This window comes from Macrobrachium rosenbergii, chromosome 59 (genome assembly GCF_040412425.1).
Source record: "Macrobrachium rosenbergii isolate ZJJX-2024 chromosome 59, ASM4041242v1, whole genome shotgun sequence".
NCBI lineage: Eukaryota > Metazoa > Arthropoda > Malacostraca > Decapoda > Palaemonidae > Macrobrachium > Macrobrachium rosenbergii.
Genome location: NC_089799.1, coordinates 29333674 through 29355923, shown reverse-complemented (window position 1 = coordinate 29355923; position 22250 = coordinate 29333674). Strand labels below are relative to the sequence as shown.

General features: G+C 35.2%; 1 protein-coding gene across 4 annotated transcripts in view; it reads left to right on the top strand.

Annotated features, from left to right (window-relative positions):
• eco (Establishment of cohesion) overlaps positions 1–22250 on the top strand; it is a 70121-nt gene that overhangs the window by 36772 nt on the left and 11099 nt on the right. For all 4 annotated transcript variants that reach the window (XM_067102609.1, XM_067102610.1, XM_067102611.1 and 1 more), the window contains exons 6-10: positions 149–243; positions 3482–3607; positions 9938–10175; positions 13490–13965; positions 15529–15709. In XM_067102609.1, the coding sequence (XP_066958710.1) occupies positions 149–243; positions 3482–3607; positions 9938–10175; positions 13490–13965; positions 15529–15709 (1116 nt within the window). The remainder of the gene's footprint in view (positions 1–148; positions 244–3481; positions 3608–9937; positions 10176–13489; positions 13966–15528; positions 15710–22250) is intronic.

The window sequence follows — 22250 nt, the reverse complement described above, 5'->3', positions numbered from 1 at the left end:
GGAGAAAAGCAGCAAAAACTAGTACTGTAAAAGAGTAATTGAATGAAAAGAAACTACCATACAAGATTTCATTGTACTGTTATATATTTAGTAATTAGAGTGCATTTTTTTATTTGAAGACATGTTATTGACTTGGTTGGCTTTACAGGTATCTCAGGATGAGACAGAAGATGCTGGAGGAAAAAAGTTTTTCACCAGTCGTTCCAGAGCAGCTGCTACTGTTAATATATCAAAAAATGTCATGTGAGTACTGTAGTTTCTCAGTTGAAAAATTATGGATATATGTTTTCCATTCATCATTATTGTTTCCAGTGCTATGTGACTCAAAGGGGTTATTTGATATCCTCAAATCTCCACTTCCAGCCTCCCATCTTACAGTTCTCATTCAAGTAGGTCTGGTTCTGCCAGCTCACTGGAACCCAGTTGATATTATCACCCTAGGGTTATGCAAAGGTTATGTCTGAGCTATTTTCATCTCTTGAGTATTGTCTCAACTGTTTATGGAACTTCTTTAATTTCCTTAATGGTATCCTTTCTCACTCTGTTATGCTATCTATTCTTAATGTTGTAGTCTTAAAGCTTATTCTCGAATAAAAAAAATTTCAATTATAGTTTCATTGTCATACCATGTTTCATGTTAGTTCAGCAATACAGATTGTACTAATATATAATCTTAATGATGCATGCACTTTCAGTCTTTTTATATTTCCCAGTCTTGTTCAGCCTATCCATAGTTTGGCTTTCCTCTTTTAAATGATTAAATTCCAAGTCAGAGAACCTGAATTGGATATTGTTGTTCCTAAGTAACTGAAAGACAACCTCCTTAACCTTTTTTTCCATCTAGTGTAATTTCATACTTTTGTCTATAATTTGTCTGTATTCCTGTTTTTTCATATCTATTAAGGAAGCTTGGTAAATCTTGTGTTTCCCTAATAAATACAGCATCATCTGCTATTTTAAGCCTCAGCTTTCTATCATGATTCCAGTCTAAACTGTCTCTTCCATTTCCAATTACTATTCACTAAAAAATGCATGAGAAGGGCATTCAGCAAAGGTTACACATTTCCTTGTAACAGTACTACATTATTCACTACAAATTCACGTAGCAAGCCTCAGTTAACATTAACTTTGCACCTACTTTCTTTTATAGATAGTTTCACTTGGCTTAACACAATGGAAATACCACTGTGACTTACAACCTACCATAGTATTTGTCTGTGGGCATTGTCAAAGGCTTCATAATCAACAAAAACATTGGAAGTAGATTTCCGGGTTCCATACATTGCTACATGTTGTCCCAGCACAAATACTGTATTTGATCTGTGCAGATCGTGCTTTCTTCTGAAAGCCAGATTGTTCATCTCGGTATTTTATTTCATATAAATTTTTTTTATCCTAGCTTATTTATGATGAACATACTGCATTGAATATTTTCATCACAACAGATGCAAGTTGAGTGCCCCTATAGTTACCACAATCAGTAAGGTAACTTTTTTCATCTTCACTGATTTCCTGTTCATCAGACCTTGTTTTCTTTTATTCCACATTTTGCAAAAGAGTCTAGCTTGTACATGAGTGTATATTCAACTAAAATCATCTCTGCATTGATTCATCACAACCCAATGCTTTCTATCTCCTAAGTTTCTCTATTGATGATTCCACTTCAAAATCTGTGTTTTTAGTAAAATTGAGTTTATCACAAACCCATTCATTATCAAATAGTTTGAATTGCCATTGATAAGGAAGGACAAGGAGATGAATCCAAGGAGGAAGGTGTTGCTGCCAGGAGCCCATCAGCAGATTGGGAGTTGGCAAGGGCAAGCTCAGATCATATATCAAGCTCTGAGAGTTAAAAATAATTCTATTGTCTCTTAAAGGGGTACCCAAAAATCATAAACTTAATGAAATAGGGTTTTGGTTAACTATATTCTGTGACAGTTTGTCTAGATGAACATATTCTTTGTTAGGTTTATAGAAAATTTCATGAACTTATTTTGTAGCCCCATCAACAGTTGTGACACTAGCTAGTGTTGAATTGCATAAGAGTTAACAAAATCTCAACCAAGATTTCACACAGATGAGTTTTATGTGGCAACTGTAACCAGATAATAGAAAAAGAAATATGAAAGTATTGATTAATAGTTATCACAGTATCTTATTTCATAATATGTAAATATATAATTCGGCTTTTAAAATATATTTTATAATCATATAAATTGATAAACTAAAAAAAAATAGCCACTAATGACTTCAGGACTAGATCCATTTTTTGTTAATTATTAAAATGTGGAGAAATCATATTAATTTTTATTTGATCAAATTAACTTCATAGCTCCCATAATACTGGACTCTTGCCTTTTCCCTAAAAGTTATATTTTGATAAATAAAAAATGATTTCCTAATAGGAAAGTGAATGAAATTCAGTAAAACTTTAGTTATTTAATAGATCTTTCAAAGGTAATGAAAAAAGAAAAAAATTTTTGGAATGACAGTAGGTATTTATAAATTGACATTACTCTGTAACATTTCTAGGCTCATTAAGCTCTCATAAAGGATTTATATTTACATTTGAATTTAAGTGGTGCAAAGTAAAGTTAGAAAAGTTAGACAGCTAAGTAGAAAGAGACCAAAGGGAATGATTGATAAGTACAAGACTGCTGTGCACCTTAGGTATATTGACAGTGTGTCACATCAGCCATAAATCAGTGTTACTAACATAACATTTCATTATTTCTTTTTAGTTAAAGTTTCTCCTCATTTATTTTTATGAAGTTTGCTGATTATATGTCTTTTCCATCATTCCCCATCCACCTTGCTGCTCCAAATATTTTCTTTCTTCGTTAGCCAGATTTTCGGCGCCGGTAAGCTGTTTATCAGTGCCAGTAATTGGTTAACAGCGCTGTTAAGCAGTTTATTGGTGCTTACAGTGTCGTAAATGCCATTTATTACCATAATTGTTGTGATGTTCCAGTTGACGATTCTCGGTTATTGGCACTCTGCCGGGAATGGAACCCCCGCCGGTAACTGGGGACTGCCTGTATTTTCCCTTGTCACCTGCCTCTTAGCCTCCTATATACCTCTGTCATCTTCTAGCTTATCTTCTACATATATCATTCAAAATAAAGAAAAAACCCATGACAAGGTGTACTCTGACACAAATTTATATGAATATGATTTATTGATTTTTATTTCTTGCCACTCTTGTTATATCCCTAGTCTGAAGTGATTTGTTTTATAGTTGTGGTGTCCTTGAATTGTAGAATTTTGAACAATTATAGTCTTTATTTTCTCATATTTTATAATTTTTTAAATTCCTTCATAGAAATTATGTGTGTTGCAGCCAATGAGAAATATTCCCATAACATGCAAAGGAAGGAGGTTAGTTGCATTAGTTAAGTTATAACAGCTGTTTTTGATATTAAATAATTAAGCTAATATATCAGATCAATTTCGTAAGGCTTGTTATTATATTTTCCCATAGGTTGGCAGCCAAGAATGGTGATATTTCTCTCAAGCAACGAGATGTCCTTTTTGAGAAGAAGAATGTGGGACGTGTCGTCGAAGAGCAGCTTGATAAGTTCATTCAGAGTTCTTCAGTGACAGAAAAGTAAGTTTCTCTCTCTCTCTCTCTGTCATTCTCATATATTCAAATACAGTACCATACTTTATAATATAGTATTCATATATGGTATAAGCATAAATTTTCCCATATAACCCTGCTCAAGTATGACACTGAATTTTTAATTATACTTGGTGTTGCCTTACTAACTAATTCTTAGAATATATATTAAAAAACTGGTACTGGAATGATGAAGGCAGTATTTTAAAAACTATCTGATTGAAGAAAGTGGACATGAAGTGTAGGAGTTCTGAATAACAGAGGGACCATTATAGAACAGTTTTAAGAGGTGTAAAGGCCCCCAGGAAGATGGAAAGTGGAAAATCCCTAGGACCATCCAGAGTTAAATTTATAAATGACTTGTCAAAGTAGATTATCAGGATGTATGGAAATTTTATACAGGGAGAGAGGCCAAAAAAGTTGTAAAAGTTTTGCAAAATTGGTATACAAAGGAAAAAGGGATACATTCTAATGGGGACATTGCAGAGGAATATGACTACTTGAGCTTGCTAAGAAAATAGTAGAAAAGATACATGGGGAAAGGCCAAGAAAAATGTGAAAATTGATAATGGTTAGTTTGGCTTTATGCCAGAGAAATTCACAACAGGAGTAGTTTTTACATAAGGCAAATATAGGAAAAAGTACAGGCGCATATTTGTGTACCTGGAAAAGACATTTGACAGCCCTAAGACAAATAACTGGATGGGCATTACGAAGGCAGAGGGTACCAGAACTCATCAAGCTTGTGATGTTACTCTACCATAACAATAGAACTAGAAAGAAGACTGGCTGAGGACTAAGCTCTGCTGTGTATCATAGTAATTGAGTAAGCTATACAGGAGTGTCCTTGAATGAGTTTAGTTCATGAAATGAGGTATAACTATACTACCATTCTGAAAATCAAACCGTGAATTCTGAGTAATGTTTATCGGTAGGCTAGCCTCGGCCTTGGTGTGATAACCACCAACATACATGAAAATACTCACACAATGAAATAAACTGATAATAAAGGTAATAAAACCATTTTTAACTCATATATTATTGGCATATCTTCATAATAAATAGCCTATTCAAGAAATAATTCCATATCAATGAAATCGACTTTTATCTATGCAAGCCTAGCTGAGAAAATGTAAACATCAAATTATGGTTGTGGTCACAGCAACCTTAATCTTTCGGTAACCTTTCAGAAATTTTAATGGTAGTGTAATTACGGTAGTAATAACATTTAGGATAACATAATATTCATTTTTACATTAATATACCAGGCTGTTTATGACTGTTTAGAACAGTTCAGTCATACGAACGATAATTATCGTACATTATTGTATTGAATTGAATGTTAGGGGTTTGTGATTGGTGATGAAACGTAAAGAAAACAGTGGTTTCCGTTTTAGGTGACGTGTAGGAAAACCATGATATAGAATCAGCTTGGTTATTTTGTTTATTTTGAATTTCTAAGGATACAGTAAGTAAAACGGCATTTGTAATAACATCATATTTACCTACCGTATATACTGTACTCGTGTAAAGCGCGATCTCGCGACCCCCAAATTTTCACAGATAAAAAATTTTGTCATGTACCTCCTGTATCATGCGAGTTCCTTTTTTGAGAGATCATATTACAATAGACTAACCCTTTTCCTCCGTCTCTTTATCCCATCTTCTAGTTAAATAAGTTAAAAAAGTAAAAGAATGATAAAAGTGTCATTAGTAACATTATACTCGTTGAGCAAACGCGTACAGCCATAAACAACCGAACGAGAAACAGCTGTTTTGCTATGAACAACCGAATCGGATAACAACAGTTGTTTGCTGGCATTTCAACCATGGTACGATGGTAAACAATTACCGCAGTTATGTTACAAATGACATGAAGTAGTATAGGACTGATATATTTTTACATTATACCCTTATTTGCCATGAGAAAAGATTGGTAAGGAAATATACTATTAAATTTAAGCTGCAAGTTGTAGCTGAAGCTGAAAAAACAATGTTCAAGCTGCTAATGACTATAAATTATCGTGTATCGGCAACATGGGTGAAACCCCTAAACTTTGATATGCCATCAGACTCAACCATAAATAAAATTGGAAATAAAAGAATTTTAATCAAAACTACTGCGCATGAATGAACATGTTTTACGGTTGTTTTAACCCTTTAACACCGACTGGACGTATTTTACATCGACAAAAGTTGTCTGTCGGGTGCCGAGTGGATGTAAAATATGTCGACTAAAAAAAGTTTTTTTAAATATTCGCGGAAAAATACTTATAGGCCTCGTTTGCGTAAAAATTTTAAATCGCGCCTTGAGGGATGCTGGGAGTTCAAAGATCACGCTGTTGTTTTGTTTACAAGAGTGACCCAGCTGCGCATACGCGAATTTCTTTCTTCTCCCAAAAGAAAGCATCAGCTAACTCTGCTGAAAATCTCAGAAATTCTTTAGTCACTTTGTTGTAATTTTTGCACCATTTTCTATTAGCTGTTACATAAAGTTTTATATGTGAAAATGTGTGCAATTTCATTTAGAATACAACAAAAAATAACTCATGGTTGTAGCTTTTATCAATTTTAACATATTTTCATATAAATCACGATAAGTGCCAAAATTTCAACCTTTGGTCAACTTTGACTCGACTGAAATGGTAGAAAAATGCAACATTCTGGTAATATTCAATCACTTACCTTCATTTTGCAACAAACGAGAAGTCTCTAGTACAATATTTCGATTTATGGTGAATTTTTGAAAAAAACTTTTTCCTTACGTTCGCTCTAACTATGCTGAAAATCTCAGAAATTTTTTAGTCACTTTGTCGTAATTTTTGCACCGTTTTCTGTTAGCTGTTACATAAAGTTTTATATATGAAAATGTGCGCAATTTCATGTAGAATACAACAAAAATAACTCATGGTTGTAGCTTTTATCAGTTTTGACATTTTCATATAAATCACGATAAGTGCCAAAATTTCAACCTTCGGTCAACTTTGACTCGACCGAAATGGTCGAAAAATGCAATTGTAAGCTAAAACTCTTACATTCTAGTAATATTCAATCATTTACCTTCATTTTGCAACAAACGGGAAGTCTCTAGCACAATATTTTGATTTATGGTGAATTTTTGAAAAATTTTTCCTTATGTCCATGCGTGCTAACTCTGCTGAGTTCACAGATCAGCTGTTGTTTCATTTACAGGCGTGACCCAGCTGCGCATGCGCGAATTTCTTTCTTCTACCAAAAGAAAGCATCAGCTAACTGCTGAAAATCTCAGAAATTCTTTAGTCACTTTGTCGTAATTTTTGCACCATTTTCTATTAGCCGTTACATAAATTTTTATATATGAAAATGTGTGCAATTTCATGTAGAATACAACAAAAAATAACTCTTGGTTGTAGCTTTTATCAGTTTTGAAATATTTTCATGTAAATCATGATAAATAGAGAAAATTCAACCTTTGGTCAACTTTTACTCGACCGAAATGGTCGAAAAATGCAATTGTAAGCTAAAACTCTTACATTCTAGTAATATTCAATCATTTACCTTCATTTTGCAACAAACGAGAAGTCTCTAGCACAATATTTCGATTTATGGTGAATTTTTGAAAAAACTTTTTCCTTACGTCCGAGCGCGCTAACTCTGCTGAAAATCTCAGAAATTCTTAGTCACATTTTTTGTAATTTTTGCACCATTTTCTGCTAGCCATTACATAAAGTTTATATATGAAAATGTGCACAATTTCATGTTGAATACAACAAAAAATAACTCATGGTTGTAGCTTTTATCAGTTTGAAATATTTTCATATAAATCACGGTAAGTGCCAAAATTTCAACCTTCGGTCAACTTTGACTCGACTGAAATGGTAAAAAAATGCAATTGTAAGCTGCAAATCTTACATTCTAGTAATATTCAATCATTTACCTTCATTTTGCAACAAACGAGAAGTCTCTAGCACAATATTTCGATTTATGGTGAATTTTTGAAAAAAAAAAAAAAAAAAAAACTTTTCCTTACCTCCTGGCGCGCTAACTCTGCTGAAAATCTCAGAATTTCTTTAGTCACTTTGTCATAATTTTTGCACCGTTTTCTATTAGCCGTTACATAAAGTTTTATACATGAAAATGTGCACAATTTCATGTAGAACACAACAAAAAATACCTCATGGTTGTAACTTCTATCAGTTTTGAAATATTTTCATATAAATCACGATAAATAGAAAAAATTCGACCTTCGGTCAAATTTAACTCGACCGAAATGGTCGAAAACTGCAATTGTAAGCTAAAACTCTTACATTCTAGTAATATCCAATCATTTACCTTCATTTTTGCAACACACGGGAAGTCTCTAGCATAATATTTCGATTTATGGTGAATTTTTGAAAAAAACTTTTTTTTACGTCCGCGCATTACGAATTCATGCATCATTTTGGGATAATATTTTCTCTGTGTTGCTTTGATCGTTTTACAATTTGTTATATACCAAAATCATCGCAATTTAGTGCACAATACAGTGAAATAAAAATAACTCATTAGCTTTAACAGTTTTGCTCACAGCGCGATTTGTATACAATTATATATGAAATTTTTTTTTGCTCTGTCATATATTCCAATATTTATATATGGTAATGATATTTTTTTTCATTTCTGATGGTTGCATACTAAACTTCAGGCAATGAGAAAAAAAGGAGCCAAAAATGAACTCTTAATCTTAAAAACTAAGCGTGCTGTGATTTTCTGAAAAAAACTTTTCTTTCCGCCTCGGTGCTAACTCGCAAACCCCGCCGGCATACTGCAGACGCTTTTGTAAATAGAGGCTCGGCGTTTAAGGGTTAACATGTATGGCAGATGGGATGAAACTTTCCCCCATGGTTATCTAAACGGAAATTGAATTGATGCCTAAACAAAAATTCCTGAATGGTATTGTCCGCATTCACGAAAACCTAAACAATGCAAGTGGCACATAATCGCAAGGATTGTATTTTATAATACAATAGTTATATGAGAATACATACATTATTATTGGATACAGTAAATTAAAGCATAAATTTTTAAAAGATCCATGGAAAATATGCATATTCATTATGTTTGTATTTTATAACACGATACTAATATAATATGGGAATATTACATATGCTAATTTTATATCTCGTGTGATCCAACCAGTGGTGTAGCTTGCATTACATGAGTGGGGGGTGTGGTGCCTAGGTGTGGCCAAGATTTTTTTGTGGGGGGCAAAGAAAATTACACAAAACTAATGTACCAATTTTGTAAGTAGTAAAATATACTATCCTTGAATGTATATCTAAGCGAATGAAGGAAAATAATAGTGTTTTAAATTACAGAGCTCAATTTTTTATTAATTTTCAACTGTTACTATTTGCAAATATATATATCAAATACTGTAAGGGCTAAAGTTTAGCTACAAAGGGGTTTTCAACTGAGGGGGCCCTGGGCCCCCATAGCGACACCACTGGATGCAACCCCCTTAAAATTAGCTTCAAAGCTAGGTCCTCAAAAGTCGCATGATACACGAGTTTATATGGTAACCAATATTTCATAAGATACTGTTGTTGCAAAGCTAGCCTATAAACAGATGGTTTTGTAATTTAGCAGTTGTCTTGTACAGGCAGTCCCCGCTTACCGGTGGCATCAGTTAATGGTGTTATGGCGCTTGGCTAATGACATCGTTAACCAGATTTTCGGCGTCGGTAGGCAGTTTATTAGCATTGGTAAGTGTTTTATTGGTACCAGTAACCGGTTAATGGCGCTGTTAAGCGGTTTATCGGCGCTTATGGCATCGTCAATGCCATTTATTACCATAATTGTTGTGATGTTCCAGTTAACAACAATTTTCGGTTATCATCGCTTGACCAGGAACAGAACCCCCACCGTTAACCAGGGACTGCCTGTACTACAGATACAAGATAAATTCATGAAAATTTGCCATAACTTTTGACCTCGTCTTATCTAAAGGGTGTCTTATACACGGAAATATACAGTATGTTTATGGAAGGCACAGATTCATTTCAACCTTCAGCATTGATTTGTGAAAATTTAGTCTGATGACCTGGCACTTGAACCATGTGATTATTCAATATTGTTGACCTGGCACTTGAACCATGTGATTATTCAATATTGTGATTTTTTTTTATTCCAGTGATGTTATCCTATTCTTCATCCTTGATATTCAGATGTCATCTACCAAAAATTTTATGGAAGCTGTTATATTATGTATTGCTCTTTCTTTTCCAGTTTTGAATTAGGATAATACAGTACAGGTATTGTTTAGAAATGCACTGTTATGAATTATAACTTCTATTTCAGCTTACCAACACCTTCGTTATTACCATCTGTGAAGGCTAACCCTCGACCTATGCCAACAAGAGTCCCTACTACTCCTTCCCCTCCAAAGCGTATGGTATCACCTAAAAAAGGAAAGAAGCTGTTCAATCCAAGATCATTAACGTTGTCATCCAAAGAACCACCTGAATTACAAGATCAGGAACATGGTTTTAATGATGAGAAAACTCTGGAGAAAGCTGAAATAGCTCATGAGAAACAAGTTAGTATTATAGATTTTAATATGGATTTATGCTTCTTTATTTTTTTAATTATATCCAGTGGAAATTGATAATGAAATTTGATGGAAACTCCAATGTAAGAACAATTGTTATGTTATTTGATTACTTGACTATTGTTTATGGCAGGTTTATTTTCTACTTTGCCCATGTATATTGTATTCTCTGCTGATGTTTGTTTCATCACAATCCCATCACTCATAATCAGGCTATATACGAAGTCTGAAATGTCCCAATTCTCTTTAGTCGTATATCTACTAAGCTGAAGATCATTAGTCCATGCATGTGCCATCAGAAACATTTTGTTCAGACCTAACCACCGTCTACGCCATTGTTGAGTTGGTAGTGATGTGACAAGCGCTACCGCTTGCATGTAGAATTCCTCCGGTGTGTACTGTACATGGCAAATTAACCAATTTTGATTGACCATTCATTTAAACTTTTTCTTTTTCAATATTGATTCATCACTATATTTCGGCCCGTTTTACTTGACTTAGTAAATCAGTGCATAAGTGATTTTCTTAGATATTTTCAGTCACAATTAATTTCCTGTTAGTGACCAATGTTTGATCTTTTTTCCTTTTAAATTTCACTTTGTGAGTGTTTTATGTAAACGTAGAGTCATGTAGTTTTCGTACACTGACTTGTATTTTGATAATTTTTACAACTAACTTTGAAAGAGTTACATGAAGGAATAATGTGTTAATTCCTTTTTGGCCATTGGAGTACAAGCTGGAATGTGTAATGAATCTGTTCAATTAGCTTGTTCTTTTCACAGTTTGACTCGAGTGTCACTAAAGCAGGAGTAAGGTTATTTTGTGGTTAATGGTTTTGTGGAAGTTTTGTTGTAAAATATCATATTTGTATTTATTGTATTTTTTTGGGTACTTCTCCCAAGTATTATGAATTACTTTCAATAATCTTAGGTGGGTTTTTAATCTTAAGTGATTTAATTATTGCTTTAAAGATATTTGTCTGTTGCTGCCAGTTATTGATAGTACATACTACTCGTTTCTGACTGGTGATGCTGAAAGGTGAAGGGCTTGGAATGTTGGCTGGTTTGTACAGTACCATCGTGGTTTATAAGGTGACTACATTGTTGGACAGGCTAAGATAATGATGTTCAGGCCAAGGAAGGGCTGCCCTTACCAAAGATAGCTATGAAGGCCAGCTTTTCTAGAAAGTCTTTGACCAGGGACAAGTTTGATGTGCACATCTCATAGAGTTTTATTTTTGGGAGAGAAAGCTAGAGGGGTTCTTGAACATGTAAATATAAGACTTTCAAACATGAAATATCAGGAAGATATTATTGACAATAAAATCAGGGAGTATAAAAGCCACAGAATTGACTGTTCTTTATGACAGCTCATAATACTAATGAAAATTATAAGAGGAGGACAACATCTATCCAAGACAGTAGTGCTTTAGACCAATGTAAAACTGAACTACCAAATGAAAGTACTTCTCTGTTCTCTGCAACTTGTTGAGTCTGGCTGACCTCAATGGATGTCTAATATTAATTTGTGGTCACATCTAATGGACATATAAGTTCTTTTTATTTGCACCTTGAAATGAAATTTGTTGAAAATCATTCTTATGGCTTTTATGGATCATGAATAACTAATTAGCATCTTATTAGTCTTAAACCTTAGCCCTTTATGGCAACTTTTATCAGGCCCCAGCTCTGATTGGGTGGAATGTGTGTACTTGTCCATAGGATGTATGTCTCCATGCAGTTCTGGCCATCTTCAAATTAGGGGTTGTTGGATGATGTTTATTCAACATACTGGTAAGAATACAGTGAGATGCTGAAAGTGACATAAGTGCACATTCTGACTTAGGACAAAGCAGAGACTCCTTAGAAGAGTTATTGCTGTTGTGATCATGTATTTCAGTGAAAAGGTCATGTGCTGAACCAAAACCTATCCAGCAGCTTCACAGCTCACTGATAGCAGACTTCTGTATGGTAAAGTCACTGATTAGCGCAAAAAGTTCTCACTCAGAAGTTTGGCTAGTCAAGGAGTTACATTACTAATTATTTATCCCATTTTGTGTTAATGCTCGCAGGTATGAGTGTAAAGTAGAACTGTATCACATCAACAGTAGTGGAAATAAAACTTGCTAATATTGAAAAAACTGCGAAAAGTTACCTCAGGGCATCAAGATAGAGGGAGTATGTAAGCTTGACCTTATATCCCTAAACCCATGCAGTGTGAGAAGTGCATAAGATTTGGACATACTGCAAAGAAATCCAATAATGAAGGAATATGTGCATGTTGTGGGCCAACAACACATAGAACCAAGAGGGATGAGAGTCCTCAGACATGAAAACTGGAAAACACTGTATTGTGTATAAGGATTGCAATTTTTACAATACAAAAGGAATGAAAGTGAGGGAAGCTACTAGAGTTAGCTACCTAAGGTATCAAGGATCCAACTGTTTCCAGATGTTTCCAGTCTCCAGCACTTCCTTCAGCAAGTCCCCTGGTCATGGACCTGCAGATAAGGGGATTGCTTATAAATGGAAAAACCCAATGCATCCAAGAAGGCAGATATTTAGCCTGTGTATTTATGAGGCGAATTGATTTTCATTACTAGTGTGTGTCTTAAAGAAAATATTACTAATATTTAGATCAGGTTGTGGTTACAAAATATGCAATTATAAGTAATTGGGGCTATATTAATTTTACTTGAAAAAATTACATGGCTATTTCTAGTAATATCAAGTTTTATTGAATGAATATCAAAATTGACTTTGAACCAAGTTTTTTTTTCATTGTCTGTAGTTTCAAATTGAGAAACTAAATTACAGTAAAAAAGTGTTGTGCAGTTTTCATGTGATTCCTTCTGTACATGGCTTGTCTCCATTTATGGGTTTTGTTGAAAAAAACTTCAGTTATCCTTGCCTTATGTCATGATATGGTCATCTTTAAAGATTTATGGCTTCTTAGGTAATGGGTGTGCTTGCTTTTTTATAGAATATGTAAAGTGCAGGAGAAGCCTAATATAAATCCTTCTACCTGTTTAATAGTTTTTTTTAATAATAATGTAATTTCAGGTATTGTTTTGGAATAGTTTTTCATGTTAATTTATATTTTTTCATATGACTTTCATATGATCTAGGTCAATAGACTGAATAAGTAAAAGTAATTTGGTGACTAGAAGCAACATGCATTTCATGTTCTTAGATTTTGATGTTGGGAGATCTCTCACCAGCTTAGTTGGTGACTAGTGTAATTGTTTTATTGTAGTGAGTAGCGTAGCTGTGTTAATGCAGGACCTGTTTTTCATATTGCAGAATGACATTACGTTACGAAGATCACCAAGAAAACATGATGGGTCATTTTCTCCTGTTAAAGGAGACAGATTTTCTTCTCCAGTTAGAAGATCACCTAGAAATTGTGGATCTCCATCAAGGACTCCTCAGAGAACACCTTTAGCCAAAACAGACAGAGCAACACCTAGAAAAATGACATCTGTTAAAAGATGTTCTACAGAGTTGAACTTCTCTCAGTCCGAAGGCTCGGAAAGTTCACCCAGGAAGAAATTATCTGATAAAATGAATTCCCAAGAGAATTCAAATGAAGTATTAAATTTTGAAAAAGAACACAGTAAGACATTGGCAAAGGATTGTTCAAAAGAAGTCGCTGAATTAGATATATCAGAAAATAATAATGACAGTTCATCAAAGGAATCATCTGGTTCACCTAAACTTTACCCCTTGTTTGACCGCCAAAACTGGCGCCCTGCTGCACCTTCACCAAAGAAACACAAGTAAGAGCATACTAGTAGTTAGGGTTAATTTGTACTTAACTAAAATAGGAGTTTCTATGCAATAATAATGGTATGGAGTTCCATTCACAGTAAGGCAGTAGATGAGAATTGCAAGATGTTTGAACCAGTATGTAGAGTTGTTGATGTTTACATTATTGTAATTGTGACAATTGAAAGAAAATTCTTAGATGTCTTTATATTTTCCATTTCTTTAATTTGTTGAGTTTGATGAATAGGACTTCAATATCTGAAATCATTTACTGATGGACAAATGGTGGTTTCTTTTAATATTGCTGAGCTATCATGGAGGGCATTTAACCATTAACTTGTTCACTAATAGGATATTGTTAATTGCAAATCTCTTTGCCAAGTGGATATATGGTCTGCTTTAGTTTCTAATGTCTTTTCTTAATTATGAACATAAGGTAATTGTCAGTAATTTAATTTTAGTGCAAATGCCAATAAGGTTTGGGGTTTATTATATTCAGGCATACAACATACTGTACCTTTCTTTTGGTTTTTCCTTATGTTCCTCATAGTATATTGGTGTATCTTTCACTGTCTGGGACAACTGGTTTATCTTGCCTGCAGCATGAAATTAATTGCATGAAGTTAGTTAATATCTTTATTAACAGTGTTCACAAATTTTTTAATGTGCCTCTGCCTGCTCATTGTCCTTTTCTAGTTTTGGGTTCAAGTGTTGTGCTTGTACTGTAGATAATTATTTTCAATTTAATGTAGATTTTATTCATATTTTTAGTTTTGTTTTGTCTGTTTTGTACAAGTTCATAGGGCAAGGTTATTGCTTATTCAGCAAGACAGTAATGTACACTGAATATTTATTGATATTTGGATGACTTGTCAGTGACACAACTGTCAGCACCATCATCATCAGGAACAGATGTGTGCTACTTCCATTTCATTGGAAATTGTGGAGGGATCATCATCAACTGTGTCTTTGACCAGTTAAGCCCTTCAGGGGGGTGTTGCCTAAAGTATGGTTTGCATGGCTTACTGTAGTTGTTACTAAATGTTCTTTGCAGTAACCCTTCAGCCTCTAGCTAAATTGCTTTCTTCCTATTTTGTTTCATCTATTCCATGTGGTTTCTTCTGACCCAGCTGTCAAACTGTTTCAATTCTATCATGCATCAATTTTCTGTTCTCATTTAAGAACAAATTCTTTAGTCAAGCCTTGCAAGAGAATTAAGAAGGTGGGTCTTGTTAACATACTTTTTTAATAGGTAAATTGACTAGTTACAGATGGTATTGTTAGGACCCAAGCATGACTAATTGGATCTAACAGACAATGCTTTTGTAGCCTGATGCCTTTGAACTTTTTGTTTTTTCCTCTTGTATCTTGCTGCCTTCCTAAATAAATCCTATTTGTTTTTATGTCACTCATTAATTTATTTTAACTTCTTTATTTTTCATTTAAATATTTCCACTATTACTGACATGTTCCTTCCAGTAGTACTTAGTTATCTATTTTGCTTACTAGTCATAGTAATCATTTATTAAAATTGATATCACACCATTTTTGATATTACTTTCTCAAAATTCCAGGTCTTGTCATAAACATCTACACAAATCTGACAGCTCTCAAATGATCATTGATGCTGGACAGAAGGACTTTGGTACTCGTCAGTGTGGTGATTGTGGAGTTGTCTATGAAATTGCAAATCAGGAAGATGAGGCTTCTCACCTGATACACCATAATGCAATTCACAGTAAACTTAAATATAATGTGAGTATAGAGTGTGTCATCTGTTTGTAACATTTTCACTATTGGAATTTTGTTGAGGGGCAACAGTGTGGGAAAATGGAACTAAGGTATGAAAACAGTGTGGAAGGAACTCTTTCCTTGTGGTTAAGTGGTTAAGTTTCACAAAGTGTCTCTTGCTTTCCTTACCAATTGTGAATATTTATGATAAAAATAGCATTTGGAAACTATTTTGTGCTCTTATGGAAGTAATCTCTCTCTCTCTCTCTCTCTCTCTCTCTCTCTCTCTCTCTCTCTCTCTCTCTCTCTCTCTCTCTCTCTCTCCAAAATGTGAATTAATTGCATTTTTCATATAAGTAACTTACCAAGTGATTACATAGCTATAGTTTAAACTCGTGCGGCAGCTTAAATTTAAAAAGTCGCGATAGTGCTTATGTTGTTTTTGTGTAGGTGACTAGCCCCGCCCACTATCGAGGAACAATAGGAATAACAAAGCCGAAGAGTTCAATTCGTTTCTGCTGGCCTCCAATGTAACATCAGATGTATGCAGCAGCTTATTTTGCCTTTTTTCATTGGTATTTTGGTCAGATTTCTCCAGGATTCAGTGAAGTTCTTTTGCATTTGCGTAGCCTTCAGGCTTGTTACCTTTAGTCAGGTTTTTAACCTGTTGGATTTACTTATGTAGGACTCTAGCTCCTCCAGTATTCATTTTTGTAGCGAAGGCTGCAAGACTAGACTCACGAAATCTACTTAAGATTCACATACAATTTGTTCTAATTATAGGGGGAAAGTATGTACAAAAGATCAAACGTGGTGAATGCAAGGACTGGGATGATAGGAAATGGAAGGTTTTGCAATCCCATTTGGATAAACATGACAGGGATAGGCAGAGGAAGGCAGCCACCAGAGCCGAAAGTAGGTTTTACGTAGCCTAGAATCTAATCCTAGTAATGTAGATGATATTACTATTCCTCCTTACCCTGTTCTCGTTTTGTCTCCTGCCACCATCCCTCCTACTTTTGTACCACCTACTCCCATTCCTGGCTCCCATGCTTCTGACCATGATCCTGTTGCCAGTCTTGAATCCATCATACTCCCCTGAACCAGGGAGAAGACATACTGGAGGTCCAAGGGAGGCCGGTGGGGTTTGCCCACGGGTAGTCTCTCCATCAGTTGAGCCTGTTGCACATACCCAGGCTTCGACAGGCAGGTGCTGAAAAGTTGTCTCAGTGAATGTGCGTCAGTTGTCCTCCGATTTCAAGGAATCCAGTCCCAACAAGAGGCGCTGATGGAGTTTCCCTGCGTCAGTTGTCCTCCAATTCCAAGGAATTCATTCCCAACAAGAGGCGCTGGTGGAGCTTCCCTGACGAGTCTTGCCCTCTTAAGAGACATGCAGATGACTCTGGGTGTATTTTTGTTTGAAATGATATTAAATTGTTTTAGTATGATAATTTATGGTATATTTTTGTTTGAACTATTAATTTATACCTACACTTTATAGCATAACCATGCATTCACATATATATATACAACGATATATCAGAGTTTCTTTTATAGCAGTATAAGCTGAGACACTTTAATCCTTTATCTTGGTGAGCTACTGTACATGTAATTGATAATGAACTGGGAAGATTTAACATGGACATTTAGTGGTATGCACCACATCATTAATGACAACAGACTGAAAGTTATTTTCAAAACTTACATTGAAATGATAATACAAACCAACAAGAGGGGGGAAGAAAGAATTAGAGATTTTTGTATGTTTGCTATATTGGCTGTGGGGTAGATTTTAGGCTGTACTGCAGGATCTTTGTTACTGGATTTTGTTGTTTATCAGGGCCAGACCCCAGGACTGTCTGTTAACCCTTAAACGCCGAGCCTCTATTTACAAAAGTGTCTGCCGTATGCTGGTGGCGTTCGGGAATTAGCTCTGAAGCAGAAAAAAAGTTTTTTTTAAAAAATCACAGCACGCTTAGTTTTTAAGATTAAGAGTTAATTTTTGGCTCCTTTTTTGTTGTTGCCTGAAGTTCAGTATGCAACCATCAGAAATGAAGAAAATATCATTATCATATATAAATATTGAAATATATGACAGCGCAAAAAAAAAAATTTCATATATAATTGTATACAAATCGTGCTGTGAGCAAAATGGTTAAAGCTAATGAGTTATTTTCTTTTTGTTGTATTGTATACTAAATTGCGATGATTTTGGTATATAACAAATTGTAAAACGATCAAAGCAACACAAGAAAATATTATCACAAAATGATGCATGAATTCATAACGTGCGGACGAAAAAAGTTTTTTTTTTTTTTTTTTTTTTTTTTTTTTTTTTTCAAAAATTCACTATAAATCGAAATATTGTGCTAGAGACTTCCCCTTTGTTGAAAAATGAAGCTAATTGATTGAATATTACTAGATTGTAAGTGTTTTAGCTTACAGTTGCAGTTTTTGACCATTTTGGTTGAGTTAAAGTTGACCGAAGGTCGAATTTTTTCTGTTTATCGTGATTTATATGAAAATATTTCAAAACTGATAAAAGCTACAATCATGAGTTATTTTTTGTTGTATTCTACATGAAATTGTGCACATTTTCATGTATAACACTTTATGTAACGCCTAATAGAAAATGGTGCAAAAATTACGACAAGGTGACTAAAGCTATTCTGAGATTTTCAGCCGAGTTACCGCGCGCAGACGTAAGGAAAAAGTTTTTTCAAAAATTCACCATAAATCAAAATATTGTGCTAGAGACTTCCCGTTTGTTGCAAAGTGAAGGTAAATGATTGAATGTTACTAGAACGGAAGAGTTTTAGCTTACAATTGCATTTTTCAACCATTTCGGTCGAGTCAAAGTTGACCGTAGGTTTAAATTTTGGCACTTATCATGATTTATATGGAAGTACTTCAAAACTGTTAAAAGCTACAACCATGAGTTATTTTTTGTTGTATTCTACATGAAATTGCGCACATTTTCATGTATAACACTTAATGTAATGCCTAATAGAAAACGGTGTGAAAATTACGACAAGGTGACTAAAGAACTACTGAGATTTTCAGCCGAGTTACCACGCGCGGAGGTAAGGAAAAATTTTTTTCCAAAAATTCACCATAAATCGAAATATTGTGCTAGAGACTTCCCGTTTGTTGCAAAATGAAGGGAAATGATTGAATGTTACTAGTATGTAAGAGTTTTAGCTTACAATTGTGTTTTTTTACCATTTCGGTCCAGTCAAAGTTGACCGAAGGTTGAAATTTTGGCTTATCGTGATTTATATGAAAATATTTCAAAACTGATAAAAGCTACAACCATGAGTTATTTTTTGTTGTATTCTACATGAAATTGCACACATTTTCATATATAAAGCTTTATGTAATGGCTAATATAAAACGGTGCAAAAATTACGACAAAGTGACGAAAGAATTTCTGAGATGCATCGCTGATGCTTTGTAGTGTGAGAAGAAAGAAATTCGCGCTTGCGCAGCTGGGTAACGCTTGTAAACAAAACAACAGCATGATCTGTGAACTCCCAGCATCCCTCAAGGCGCGTGATTTAAAATCTTTCGCAAACTAGGCCTATAACTATTTTTCCGCGAATATTTAAAAAAACTTTTTGTAGCCGACATACCGTACGTCCACTTGGCACCCGACAGACAATTTTAGTCGACGTACAATATGTCCAGTTGGGGTTTAAGAGTTAAGGTGCTAGTGTCCATGAATATTTTGACATAAGTAGGTTTAGGTTGACATCTAGAATGTGTTTGGAGGAGGGTTCAGCTCCATATCCCATGCTGTCTAACTATTAAAAGAATTATCATCATTCCAGCCCAAAACAGAAAATCATAAAAAATTCGTACATTTCAATACATTTTTCTGGAAGCAAATAGCTGACAATACTATTTTTATCAGTTGAAAGGATATTTTTTTGTCATTTAAAATTTTATCTTTTTTTTAAATATTTACAAAAAGTAAAGATGCTTCTGTTGTGAGGTAACTTTAATGCAGCATTCTGACTTTTTTTTTTCCTACAAGAATACAAATCATTGCCTTTTATATATGAGTATCCATCAGTTTGACATAGAATGGTTGTTTTAACTTGGTAATAAGGTAGTTAACTGGTGGGTAAGCGACCCTAGACCCAGTATTTTTAGATAATTATGACCTGATACAAGAAAATAAGAAAATGACCCCATCATGTACTATTGTTTTTTCTACCAGATTTTATGTATTTTGGTGTGTTTGTGCTTGCATAAGTTTAAATATGGGTATTCAAATGCCAACTGGCTCAAAGTAACACCTGTCTTTAGATGGATGATCAGATTTTTTTCATTTTTTTTCCCCTCTTGATTTTTTCAATAGTTTTTGAGAGGCTATCCCTGCTGCAGGGCATTTGTCCTTGAAATGTTTCATACCCATTTTCTATGGTTGAATATGCAGAGACCAAAAGACAACTAAAAAATAACTAAAGCGGCCAACAAGGAAAAGCTCTTAGCTGAAGCTAAACAAAGTTCATCCAGTGGAAATTCAGCTAAAAAACAGTCTTCAGCTGTTTGTAAATCTCTTTTCATGGCATAGTGTTAATATTTCTAGTGTCAAATAAGAGAAACGGCTAAAGATCCTGATTGTGACGCTAGAGCTGCCTAATTACCAGAAGTGTCTCCAGATACTGCCAAAACTTCACTGAAAACTTTCTGCCTTTGGGTGTCTTTCTCAAAAGTAAAGTTTACAACTTCACATTTTTAAGGTTCTGTTGATTTTGAACCTAGGAGTATAATTCTTTTTGTTATTTGTTTCTGAAAGGTTATAGTTTTTTTTGGTTTAGTTAAAGATATTTTTGCATTGCAATTATTTTTTCAGTTTTTTCTGTCTGTATAGTCCGCCTAATCAATGAGTACCAGCAGCTAAGAATAGAGAGTAGGTTAATAATTTAATCCATTTTATAAAATTGAATGTGCGTAGTTTTCAATATTACTTAAAAAATGAGATTGATTTCAAAATAAGCTGTCCTTAGAAGTTTAAAATATGTACGATTTTCCTGAATTTTTTTTTGCTATTTTAATTTATGTTGTACTTTCTCTGGGAGGGGTTTAATACCATCTGTCCCAGGAATTCCTCCATTTTCTTTGCCCATTTGCACTTGTCTTCCCCTACTACGAGTCCATTTTGTTTATATATCTGCATCACCCTCTTGACTTCTTTAAGATGTTTGAGGTTGGGGCTAAATACGAGGATGTCGTCGACATAGACCACGCAGAAGGGAAGGTTGCCCAGCATTTCGTCCACAAGTCTTGGAATGTTGCCCTTGAGTTCCGAAGGCCAAAACAGCTGTGGTTGAACCTGGATCTTGGAAGTATCCCTTCAGCAGATCTATTTTGGTGAAGATCTTTGCTCTGTTCATTTGGTTGGTTATATCTGGTATGTTATCTATCTGGCTTCGTTTTGACGTTGAGCCACTGGTAGTCCCCACACGGGCGCCATGTTCCATCTGGTTTTGGTACCATGTGGAGGGGAGATGCCCATGGGATGGAGGCTTTTTGGATATTCCTGCATTCTCCATTTCTCTGAACACTTGTTTGGTGTAGATGAGTTTCTCTGGGGCTAACCATCTGAAGCTTGCATGGATGTGAGGGCCCCTTTGTTTGTATATGGTGCTGGTTTGGTTAAGTCATGCTGCAGGTTGTCTTTCAAGACCTCTTGGTAGTCTTGTAGGAGTTGGCGTATCTCTGGCAGTTGGGAAGCTGCTGCGATGGGTCTTGTTTGACGTCTCTACTGTTGCGGTGACGATGTGGCAGTGGATTGCTTCAACAGCTGTTGAGGAGATGATACTGGAGCTGTTTTCGGGATTAGTTGTTTTGATGCTACATCCACTGGTAGGTTGTATGCTTTCAGGAAAACTGCTTCTAAAAGAGCTATTGTCATGTCTACTGTGATGAAGGTCCAATTGTAGTCTGCCTCATTGAATGACACATTCATGTTTTGCTTCCCGTACATCTTGAGTGGTGCTCTGCTGGTGGTGGATATGTGGAGGTTGGTGGGTGGGGTGGGGTTGAGTTGTTTGTGCAGGCTGGCTGGCACAAATGATTTGTATGCCCTGGTGTCCATGAGGAATTCTGTGTTCGAGCTTTCATCCCAGACGTAGAAACACGTGGAGCCCTTGCATTCATATCTGGAAAAAAGACAGCGGTAAGCAGGCGCAGCTTCTCTAATGAGGTAACCGGTCTCTCACCGCTGACGTTTAGTTGTTTGGATCGCGGATGTGACTCTCTTGCATGTTTTTTGAAAACAGGCAGCCTTTGTTACATTTACATGACTTCTTTCCAAACTTCCAATGGAAAAAGCACATTCCCTCTGGTGGTTCGTCTTTCTTCTGTCTGGTCTAACCTTTGATGAATTGTTTGGGGAAGTTCTGCTTGTGGATGGGGGCAGCCGGTCCCTCTGGGTCGCTGTCAGATTCCGTGTCGGTTGCCTGCTGGGACTGTCATGCTGCTGCTGCTACGGGTGGTTGGGTGGGCTCCACGGCCTTGTGGGCCATGTGTACTGCGTCGACTAATTTTGGGAATT